A 12,629-nucleotide genomic window follows, 5' to 3' on the forward strand; every position below is an offset into this window, starting at 1 on the left:
TTATTTTTAGGTAATATGGTAATTTTGGACAAATCTAGAAAGAGATGTTGAATGTAGTCTAATAAGAAAGACTAATTTTCCAGCTGTTGTGTATATGCCAATAATAAATTCACTCATTCATTCAAACTAGAACATAAGCTCAGTGTGAGCAAGAATTTTTGTTTTGTTCATTGCTGAATCAGTTGTGCCTATAATGGGGACTGACACATAGTAAGTGCTCAATAAATATTTATTGAGCAATTATTTTGTTGATAACTAGAAATAGACATGTCCTGTGCTGCCCTTTCACAATCTAGTTAAATAATAATACAAGGACATATATATTTTAAAAATTATTTTCCCATTATCTTTCCTAAAATCTAACAGTAAACTGTAGCCAAACTGTGACAGTCCTAACCAAGTTCCGAACTGAAGGAGGCCAGATTAATGAGATTTCATCATATTTTAAAGAGGACATAAAGGACGCAAAAGATTAGCATAAAAAAGAATGTTCTCCTCCAGCAAATTCAAGGCACAATCTCCTATAACCACAGACAAATCAGAAAAGGAAACAAATATCTATTCATCTCATAATTAATTAAAAACAAACTAATAAGTTGAAAAAAAATAGAGAGGAGAAAGTCAATTTTTCTAACTACCAAAAAGATCTTTCCCTTAAGGAAAAAGTTGACTTATAATGAATGGTGTGGTTAAGGCAGTACCAACTTTAAAGAAGCTCTTCTAAATCTTGGATTGGTAGGTATTTTTCACTTTGGCAGACAGGTCGAGACCAGCATTTGCAAAGTTTCACCTCCAACTCTGTTTTCCAGTAAAATCACATACACAGAGAAGCCTTTTGCTCAGTCCACCCACTCATTTCCCCAGTGGCAGAGGCCCTGTTCCCGCTAATGGTATAGTTGGGCCATCAGGGTCTCCTGGTGGTGGGCTGAAGTTGTAAAGTAGAGGAGTTATATCTGTGTTGCTTCAGGAGCTTTCTTTCTCCTGTAGTCCCAGCTACTCGGGAGGCTGAGGCAGGAGGATCGCTTGAGCCCAGGAGTTTGAGGTTGCTGTGAGCTAGGCTGATGCCACGGCACTCTAGCCCGGGCAACAGAGTGAGACTCTGTCTCAAAAAAAAAAAAAAAAAAAAAAAAGGAGCTTTCTTTCTCCCTAGCTCCTTTGTGGTGGCCCCACTGGACGGAGCTGCATTATTCACATACTCTCTTTGAACTCCTGTATTTTGCTATGTATCAATAGGTGGTGATAGGAAAAAAAAGATCAATCTTTGCTAATAAGCATCTACCTACTGTTGTCTTATTATGATTAGCAGCTTCATGTAAATATCACGTTTTCTTTATCTTGAAAACTCTGATACTAATAATTTCTAGCACAGTGCCTTCTAGTCCATAAATACTTGTTGAATAAAAATGATTGCATGTTGGCCCTGTATTCCATTCCATTCACGTCAACTTAGCAAATATTTATGTAGCATTTCATGTCTTCCTGGCGCCATGTTAAACTCTAGAGATTTTTAAAATATAGACACCATCTCTGTGCGTGACAAGCTCAATAACTTTCTAGAATAACACCAATGTTGGAATTTTGGGGCACCATGGGAGACCAATAGGGTGAATGTTTCTAGATTAGATGTCATTTTAGACCCCTTGAAGTCAGTGGTCTGCTCTGCGAATTTATAAGGCCTGCTTATTTTTGCCACATCTTCTTCTCCACGTGAGTATTTCTAATAACCAGAAAGGGTTCTTAGATATGATTCCAAATGCTATTTTTAAGATTGTGATGTTAGGTTTAGGTAATTCCTTTAGGACTCAATAAGCAGTTCATATTTTAAAATCCATTTCCTCACTGATTGTGAGCTCAGAGAGCTCACTGTGGCTGGGAACAAACACAACCTTGCTGACTGTTCTGACTTTACATTCATGACCACTAACCTCAACTGGGTGCAGAGAGCCACCCTGTAGTCTTACACATTTCACTAGCCTAGTCACTTTCCCACTGAGCCGGGAAATTATTTCATTACTTTTTCTTTCATTTCTGGTCTCCAATATCTTCCCCTCCCCACGCTCCATTGATGAGCTACTTCCTACTTTACTGAGAAAACAGAAGCGATAAGAAAGACCACAAACCTCCCCCAGCTACTAACTCACTGACATCTGGACCCACATACTTGATCTTCCCTTCTATTGCTACAGATGAACTTCCATTGCTCTAAGGTCAACTCTCCACATGGGTACTAGATCTTATCCTCCTGCCTGCTGCAGAACATTGCTCCAACAATTTTTCCTCTCTTTCTTCTGCATCATCACCTCATCGCTGTCTTTCATATTGATTTATTTATTTTTAGGGACAGGGTCTTGCTTTATTGCCCAGTCTTGCCAGGCTTGAGTGCAGTGGCATGATCATAGCTCACTACAACCTCAAACTCCTGGGCTCAAGCCATCCTCCTACCTCAGCCTCCTGAGTAGCTGGAACTATACGCATGCGCCACCATGCACCATGCCTGGCTAATTTTTTTCTATTTTTTGTAGAGACAGGGTCTCACTATATTGCCCAGGCTGGTCTCAGACTCCTGGCCTCAAGCGATCCTGTCAACTCAGTCTCCCGAAGTGCTAGGATTACGGGCATGTGCCACCGCACCCAGGGCCCTCTCTATCTTTCCTGGATCATCTCCATCAGCTTTCAAACAAGCCATAGCACCTGCCCTTTTGAAAAATACAACCCTTCTTTGGCGCTTGTCCTGTACCACCCTTTTTCTCTGCTCCTATTCATGAAAAAAACTCCTCAGAAGAGTCATGGGTACTGTTCATCTCTACTTCCCCTCTTCTCCTCTCTTTAATCTAGTTCAGTCACGTTTTCACCCTCACCACTCTGCTGAAACAGCTTGTATCAAAGTCACTAGTGATTTCCCCATTGCCAAATTAAATGGTCTATTCTCAGTCCTTATGCTATCAAGAGCATTTAACTTAGCTCCTCACTTCCTTCTTTTGGCTTCCAGGACACACTCCCTTTTGCTTTTCCTCCCACTTTTCTGGATGCTTTTTCTCGGTCTCCACTAGCAAAAAGAGATTTACATGATAAACTGCTTGGAAACATGGTTTATTGGTTCCAGAAGCTGAAAGCTAGCATTGTCAGTTCATTAGTTAAGTTGCCTTTTCTGGGCAAGTGTTCATCTGAGAACATCCTATCTGCATTACCGCTCCTAAAGAATGTCTAGTGGGTTCTCTCTTCACTTTTTTGATTGTTTCCTTTGCTGTGCAGAAGCTTTTTAGCTGACTGTAATCCCAATTGCCTATTTTTGCTTTGGTTGCCTGTGCTTTTGAGGTCTTACACAAAACACCATTGCCCAGACCTATGTCCTGGAGTGTTTCTCCAATGTTTTTTTCCTAGTAGTTTCAGGTCTTCAATCCATTTGGATTTGTTTTTTGTTTATGTTGAGAGATAGGGGTCATTCTTTTGTATATAGTTATCTAGTTCTCTTTCTATTTATTGAAAAGATTGTCCTTTCCTCATTGTATGCTTTTGGCACCTTTGTTGAAGATGAGTTTGTTGTAATTGTGGGAATTTATATCTGGCTTCTCTATTCTGTGCCATTGGTCTATGTGTCTATTTTTATGTCAGTACCATGATGTTTTGGTTATTATAGCTTTATAGTAAATTTTAAAGTCAGATAGTGTGATGCCTCCAGCTTTATTCTTTTTGCTCAGGATTGCTTTGGCTATTTGGGGTCTTTTGTGGTTCCATATAAATTTGAGGATTTTTTTTCTCTATTTCTGTGATGAATGCCATTGCTGTTTTGATAGGGATTGTGTTGAATCTGTAAATTACTTTGGATAGTCATTTTAACAATATTAATTCTCCCAATCCATGAGCATGGAATATCTTCCCATTTTTTTGTGTCCTCTTTTATTTCTTTCATCAGAGTTTTATAGCTCTCCTTGTATAGATCTTTCCCTTCTTTGGTTAGATTAATTCCTAGGTATTTTATACTTTTTGTAGCGAGCATAAATGGGATTGTTTTCTTGATTTCTTTTTCAGATTGTTCTCTGTTGGCATATATGAATGCTACTGATTTTTCTATGTTGATTTTGTATCCTGCAACTTTACTGAATTCATTTATCAGTTCTAACAGGTTTTTGGTGAGTCTTTAAGTTTCCCTAGTTATAAGATCATGTCTGTGGACAAGGCTAATTTGACTTAGTTAGAAGCCTTATCAAAGCAGGAGATGTGTGAAAGGTTTTTAGAAAGGCCTCAGAAACAGGTCTTATCTCACACATGTAAACATGAACCTCCTCTCCTTTGGGCTTTCTCTGCCCTATTTTTTCTGGGTCCAACAAAAGTGATTTCATCCTGGTGTTTGCAACTTTCACGCCTAGACATCTTATTATCACTATCTACACTCATTACCTAAAGGATCTCATCCAAATTGATGGCATAACAGTTCAAACATCTCCCCTACCCCTAAAGCTATCTCAAAGTTAACATTTTCAAAACCAAACACTCAGTTTCTTCTCCCAGACTTGCAATTGCCATTTCAGTAAATGGCAGCTCCATCCTTTGCATTATGCAGGTCTAGATTCCTATCATGCCCTTCATCCATTTGATCAGCAAAACCTTCTGGATCTATCTGCAAAAATTTGACCTCACCTACACTGCAGTTCTGGTCTAAACCACATCATCTCTCACCTGGGTTGGTACAAGAACTTCCTAATTGATCCCCTAGCCTCCACCTTTGCCTCCCTAGAGGCCCCATTCACATACACCTCAGGTCATATGACCCCTCTGTCAGAACCTCCCACTTCACTCAAGATCAAAGCCAGAATTCTTCAATGACTCCACATGACCCAACAAGTCTAAATCTCCTCCTCCTCCAATACTCCCTGATTTCGTCTCGAATCCCTTTTTGTCTCCCTCCTACTGAAACCCCACTGCCCTCCTTGCTGTTCTTTCATCAGGCCAAGCAAGGTCCTACCTCAGGGCCTTTGTATGTTACCTAGAACATGTTTCCTCCAGAGAGCCACAGGGCTTGTTCCTTTACTGCTCTAATGTCACCTTCGCAGATAGGCCTTCCTCCATCTCCTTAAAGAAAAAAAAAATCCCCTACCCCTATTCTCAGAACTTCCTAACCTGTTTACTATGCTTTATTTTTCTCCTGAACATTTATATATACACATATATATATACACATATATACATATACATATATATACACATATACATATATATACACACACATATATATATGTCCTGTGGTATTTATATATATATAAAATTTGTTTCCACCAGAATGTGGCTCCACAAGAGTTGGGACTTTATCTGTTTTGTTCATTGTAGCCCCAATGTCTAAAGATGTGCTTGGAACATAGTTAATGTTAAATAAATATTTGTTGAATGAATAATTAAATACATGAAAGACACTATTTACCATTATCATCAAAAATCAGCAGTGTTTATTGAAAATCTATTAGTTACAACTAGGGCTAGGTGCTCAGGGAACACCAGAAAAATATAAATTATGCTGACTCCCTTCAACAAATAATCTGTTAAGTATTAGCCCATGAAAAAGAGAAATAGAAATAAGAAATTCAAAAACTTTGCATCATGCAGTTCTGTAAGAGATATAGGAAAAACTCTACTCTCTACTCTAAACACAATACTTCTGATGTGAGATATGGAGAGTTTCTCCCCAACACATCAGCCAATTCTCCAGCAGACACCAGTTGGGCGTCCTCTAATTTAATTCATCTCTGACACTATCTCCCTGCAGTTAGCATCAGATCCTACAGGTTAAGGGCTCATTCCCACAAGACGGCCCCCTACTTCAGATGCCAGTTGCAAGCCCCAGGTCATGACATGCCCTCCTGACCAATTGGTTAAAAATCAGAGTTCCCACAATGGGCTCCTCAGCTTTAACTTGCTAGAGGGGCCCACGGAACTCAAGGAAACACTTTACTTATGTTTGCCCAGTTATTATAAAGGATATTATGATTTATTACAAAGGGTACAGATGAACAGCCAGATGGAAGAGATGCATGGGGCAAGGCTTGTGGCATGCCACCCCACAGGCATCTCCATGTCTGCAGCCATCCGGGAGCTCCTTGTATCCAGGTCCTTTTGGGTTCTTATGGAGGCTTCATTAATAAGCATAGTTGATTACATCATTGGCCATTGGTGATCTACTCAACCTTTATCCCCTCTTCTTCCTTGGAGATGGCAAAGTAGGTGGAAGTCCAGGGGAGTTGTGCTAACTGAAAGTTCCAACCCCTCTCATCACAAGGTGGGTTCCCCTGGCAACCGGCCCCCATCCTGAGGCTATCCAGGAGCCCCCAGCCGTCAGTCATCTCATTAGCACTTTGGAGATTTCAAAGGTATTAGGAGCTGTGTGCCAGGAACCAGGCAGATACCAAATGCGTATTTCTCATTATATCACAATACCGTAAGTGTTATGTAAAAATAGTCCTAAGGTGTCGTCAGTCATTATTATTGGATTCTTCAACTAAAATAGTGCTTTGTGGTCTAGGTGCTAATATGGGGTAGAGTTTAAAAGAAGAATTAAATTACCTTGCTAATGTCAGCGTGAGAAGACATTTTCATTTTTGACTTGTGGTCTCAATATGTGTGATAAAAGAATTAGCCACAAACCAATTAAAAACATGTAATGTGGTTTTCTCTAACTGGAAAATATTCAAAGATGTCCTACTTACCATTTACACATAGTTGCCATTTTCTTGTTTTCACATTTGAATTATTATTTAGCATGAGGTTAACATACCGTATAACAAGTTTTCTGTTAATGTATTTATGTTCCATCTTTATTTCAAAAAGAATATAAGGCAACTACATAAGCATCTAAATTTAATGGCATAATTTGACTTTAGATACAAGCAATATAAAAGAAATTTCACTGGTTGAAATATAGCAATTTTAAGTTTCATTTGTATTCTTTAGAATGTGTCAAAGGTACATATCATAAATGCCTTTTAATTTATGAATATTGTTTGTTTAATGAGTCCCTTATTGTGTGTGAAGCCATCTGCTCCTTGCTTTCTGATCTCATTTACTCATAATAATAAAACAGTGTTATTCCTATTTTACAGAGTAGTAAGCTGAAGTATATAGAGGTTAAGTAACTTGCTCCAAATCCTACAATTTATGAAGGGGCGAGGTGGGGATTTGAACCTGGGTGTGTCTCTAAAACCCACACCCTGTGCTTTTAGTTATCATGACATATCCTTCTTGTCCTCTCATGGTGTTCATAGTGATCTCACCGCTGGTGTGAGGGAAGAGGCAACACAGGAAAGTGCTTTGGAACTTAAAAACCTAAACTGAATGAGAATAGTTGCTACACCTACATGCTTTGTAGTCCTTCTTCCCATAGACCCCCAGGGACTGTCAGTCTTAAGGAAATTCCTTGATCACTTGCTGAAGTTGCCTTGCTCTGGTAGTAGCAATAATATATATATATATATATGTATAGTTTCTGTAGTATTTTGATTCATAAATGTGTTTATTGCTTGGTAGCGTAAGGCTGGTTCCTCTTTTCTGTGTCTCAGCCAGCATGCTACTTGGATTCCAAAAGATGTAATTGGCTGGTGAGTTATAATCCTGGTGGGATATCATGGGGCTGGAGAAATTTGGAAATTGCTGGAAGACATATGGCTGTAACAGGACCTGGTGGAGCCCCATAAGCTCTATCTTCCCCATAAATCCTATTAAGGCAGTCCCCTGGACAGAGAACAGTTAACGATATTGGATAAAGAAATCAGGTTGGGGTTTGCCTCAGCAGCACAAATACTATAATTGGAACAGTACAATGAAGATGGATGTGACCCCTGATCAAGGATAACATGCAAATTTGTGAACTATTTCCATTCATTAAAAATAAGAATGTAGGCTACTTGGCTTTCCACCATTGTTCAAATTCAAGGTTATTTCCTTTTAAGCTAGTATATCTATATCAAGGTAGGTTTCACAATGCAATGCAGTTAACTTAGGAGTCTATAAATAATACATCAAACAGATAATATAAGGCCTACACCATTGCCACAGCTATCAAAACAAGGAGGAAAGATAAAATAAGAAAATAATATGTTAAAACATGTTTAACCTTCTCTGGTAATTGGTTGGCTCTTAAGGGTAAGAAAGAGAAAGTTGTTAAAAATGGCAAATTTAGAAAGGAGGACAGCAGGCCTTTGACCACAATGGAGAAACTGAGAAGAAGTGCTGATTTGTGTGGAAAGGTAACTTAGTTGTTCACTTGCTATAGTTCTGGTCCCCATCAGACATCCACATGAAGCTCCCAGGGAGAGAGTGGATATGCAGGAGATACACGTGTGGGATAGTGGTTGAAGGAAGGCGAGTGAGCCAGGAAAAGAGCTTAGGGAAAAGGCAGGTGCCAGGATGGGCCCTTGATGTGTGTGGAGTCAGAGGGCCAGGAGAGAAACCCAGGCGGGGGCTTGGAGGGTGCAGATGTCACTGGTGGGAATGAGAAAGAGAGGTATGGCCTCAGCCCAGACGACAGCATCCAGGTAGCCAAGGGAAGTGAGAATTTTGAGTAAGCAAGGACAAATGCTTAAGTGAGGATTCAGAGGACTTCGCCTTGCGAAGGACACCATTTTAGAAGAGTAGCTTCATGGGAGGAGCAAAGGCAAAAATCACAATAAAAGGACTGAGGACCAACTGGAAATGGTAACTTGGATGTAGTTACCAAGGAGGTAGAGAATCTGATTGAAAAGTTCAGAATAGGAAACACAGAGTTGGTAGTTCGAAGGGTTCAAGAAATGTAAACCTAGGGAAGTCCAGTGGAAACCATCCCATGCTACAAATGGATAGATTACAGATAATAGGTACAGCATTTTTTGGAGTCTGAGGTCGGGCCCTGTATTCATCTCTGGAGATTTCTCTCACGAGTTCTAAACCAACTGAGAGAAACCAAAGAGTCAGCAGGTGAAATTCAAAAAATCAAAATATTTGTAATATTTTAATTATTTAAACCTTCAATTTAGTATTTAAACATTAATTTTAAATACTCAAATAATTTTAAACATTGAAAATATTTTAAATGATGAAGCTGATAATGGCGAGCATGACTTTGGTAGGTGGCAACTGTGAACTTGGTAATACTGATCCTTCCAGAACAGACGGATGTGCCCCCCCAACCCAGCTGACACTGGATGGCTGTGGGCCCCCACGCGGCGGGCTTAGTCCTCTGAAGCTTACAGCATATTGGAGGAGCAGACCAGCATGGTCATCTCTGTGGTCTTCCGGCTCCCGGGAGAAGGGAGAGAAGAGGAGAGGGAGCTGCACATGCCCAGTTCTTTAGCCCTAGCTCTCCAAGGAGTAGAATTACCCCCAGCCTTAAGAGGGAAAAGTGAGCAAGCGCATGGCAGGACTAGATGCTGGGAGGTTTGAAGACGATCCTTCTTCACAGAGACCACAGGAGAGAAGAAGCAGTCTCTAGTGCTCCCCTCACCACTACCCCTTACCCTCTAAAAATATTGTGTGGTTATTTGGGGGTAGAGGTGTAATAAAGAAGGCTCAAACTTTCTGTCCAAAGCCAAGGTCAATTAATAAAATTTGAAATTTTGGCATTAACAGATAACATTTGGAATTTTACCAAGTTTAAAGGGCTTGTTAGAGGTCCTTACTCATTCCATTATAAAAACTTAGAGAAATATAATTTGAAATAGTATTTAATAGCTCTCTCCATTCCCCTGTCCCAAACTATGTCGTTCTCCCTTTTCCCCTCCACCCTTCTCAGCGGTAAATGATGCCGCTTCCCCTCATGAAATCAGTTATCAAGTCCAGTCAGTTCTACTTTCAAAAATCCTTCATGGCCATCCTCACTGACCTCCACTTGCTTCAGACTAATAATCCAGTTCTGGGTTATTTCATAGCCTTTTAATTTTTCTCCTACTACTGCTTTCATTTCCCATGAATCTACCCTCCATAAAGGTGCCGGACAGCCCCAAGGACCCTTAAAATAGTGTGACTCTAATTACATACACTCTCTGTCATTCACATGATAAAATCCCAGTCCTTCGGCAGCTCATAGAAGGCCCTGTGACCTGGCCTGCTGCATTGCAAGTTACTTCTAGAATTTTCACGTTCTGGAGCATTGCACTTTCTTGAACTTTCTCAGAAATGTCATGTCACTTCATTTATTTGTTTTAGAACATGCTAGTTGTTTCTGCTCAGAAGGTTGGCCTTCTCCTACCCCATGTCGATCTCTCATGCCATCCTGACTCCTCCCAGATCCTCACCCGTCACCCCGCATCCTGATAGAAATGTCTGATTTCGCAGCCCTTGCGCTGAACCCACGTGCACTGCTCCTTCCCAGAGGCAGCTCATTTATTTCAATCTATGTCCAGGGCTGACTTAACCAATATGCACAATAGGCACAGGGCCTAAGGCTCACAATATTTATAGGAGTCCATGAAAATGCTTAATTTCATTTAAAATCAGAAGAGAAAAATAAGTTGTTAGGTTAAAGAAAATGTTTTAATATAAAATATTAATATTTTGTGTTTATATCAACATAGTTGTAAAATGTATATAAACATGCATGCATATAAATGTATACATATATATGTGTGCATATATATATTTTATATATAATACATATAAATAGATACTTATGTTATAAATATATACACACATACTTTTTTTTAAAAATGGGGAATCCATGGACTTACAGACAGGTGCAAAAAATAAATCCTCTTTTGCAACCCAGAACTCATTGTTCTGTATGAGTTTTGATACATATAAGAAGGAATATTATGAGACAGTTTAAAGTGATGGGGGTTGGCTGGGCACGGTGGCTTATGCCTGTAATCCCAGCACTCTTGAGAGGCCTAGGTGGGAGAATCATTTGAGGCCAGAAGAGATCAACCTGGGCAACATAGCCATACACTCTGTCTCCACAGAAAATAAAAAAAAATAGTGAGATATGCTTGTCCTAGCTACTCAGGAGGCTGAGGCAGGAGAATTGCTTTGAACCCAGGAATTCAAGCCACTGCACTCCAGCCTGGGTGACAGAACAAGACCTTGTCTCTGAATTTTTTTTAAAAAAAAAGCTTAGGACATGAGAAATCTCAGCTGTATTAATTTAGTATTCTAATTTCATGTTGACGTACTCCTAGCACTCTGGGATGCTGAGGAGGGAGGATTGCTTGAGGTCAGGAGTTCGAGACCAGCCTGAGCAAGAGCGAGACCTCGTCTCTACTTAAAAAAAAAGTGGAAAATCCATGAAGGCAAAAGTGCTCAGGGCCCTCCAAAGTCATACTGTGGCCTTTGCAAGATTTGAATTTCTGTTTAAAAATTCTGAAAATAAAGTCAAATTTAATTCATTTTTCAGTAAGAGATTCCATGTTAGAAAGCAGGCTAAAAGAGGTAGCATCAAAAAAATTCTCAAATAATTAATTCAAACTAAATATAACTTGAGATTATCTTTTTTTTTTTTTTAAGTTTAGAAACAGAAGAAGAGCAACAATATCTCACCTCAAGCTATATTAACATCTCCACTGATTCATTACAAGGTGGCAAGAAGTATTTGGTTTGGGTCCAAGCCACAAATGCACTAGGTATGGAGGAATCAAAACAACTGCAGATTCACCTGGATGATATAGGTAAAGAAAAGGAAATTCTATAACGTCTGTAATGATAAACAGCTAATTTATACTGACCTAGTGAAATGAAGTCTAGATCTTAAAGAAGTTCCCCTAAAGTTCCTCCAGATCACGATAAAGAAAACAGAAGTTATTCATAATTCTACCTGCCTGAGACAACTCAGAGATGAGAAGTACTGCTGCCATTTTGCTGTGTATCCTTCCAGTCTCATTTCTACATAAGTGCATGTGTTTTACAAATATTTATTGGGATCTTCTTATGTTTCAAGCATTGTTCTAAGGGCCAAGCAGAATAAGTTAGACAAAGTGTCTGCCTTAAAATGACTTGTAATCTACCAGAGAAGGCAGAAAGAAACAAGGATTATAATAAAATGTGATGTCTCTTACGTTGTGAGAAGTACAGCATACTAAAAAATTATAATCTATACACTATTTGGGGACTTATGTAGGGTTTATTTTTGTTTTTATGTTGAAAATTTTTATAAAATACATAGAAAATTGCAGAGAATTATGTAGACATCTCTGTATTAACCGGCCAGGTTTAACAAATGTTAACAGTTTTTGCTTCAGTGTTTTTAGACCCTGCCTTTTTAAATTTAGAATATATAATGAACATTTCTATTTATTTAATCTATAATATTATTTTAAATTTTGTCTGAATTTGTAGTAGTTTAATCTTTAGTGTTGGAAATTTACACTGCTTTCAATTTTTTGCCATTATAAACTACATTCCCATGAACAACCTTGTAGCAAAATGTTTTTCTTAGTTCTTGGTTATTTCCTTAAGATAAATTCCAAAATGTAAGCACCCTTGATCTTTTTACAACTACTTCCAAGTCATAAAATAAGACTTCAGGCAAAGAGCACCAAGTGTGAATCATCCTCTCTCTGGAGACCCGGGTACCAGTGACTTTTGTTGTTACCATTAGGATGAGTTCCACAAGCTAACATGTGTTCAGCACTTTCTCATGTGCTAACTGCTGTTACATACACTATTTATTTATTTATTTA

At 39.0% G+C, this 12,629-nt stretch overlaps 1 protein-coding gene across 1 annotated transcript in view; it reads left to right on the forward strand.

Annotated features, from left to right (window-relative positions):
* IL23R (interleukin 23 receptor) overlaps window positions 1-12,629 on the forward strand; it is a 61,524-nt gene that overhangs the window by 14,189 nt on the left and 34,706 nt on the right. The window contains exon 4 of the mRNA XM_012653758.1: window positions 11,458-11,618. Within this exon, the coding sequence (XP_012509212.1) occupies window positions 11,458-11,618 (161 nt within the window). The remainder of the gene's footprint in view (window positions 1-11,457; window positions 11,619-12,629) is intronic.

Source organism: Propithecus coquereli, unplaced genomic scaffold, assembly GCF_000956105.1.
Source record: "Propithecus coquereli isolate 6110/MARCELLA unplaced genomic scaffold, Pcoq_1.0 Scaffold427, whole genome shotgun sequence".
Classification (NCBI taxonomy): Eukaryota; Metazoa; Chordata; class Mammalia; order Primates; family Indriidae; genus Propithecus; species Propithecus coquereli.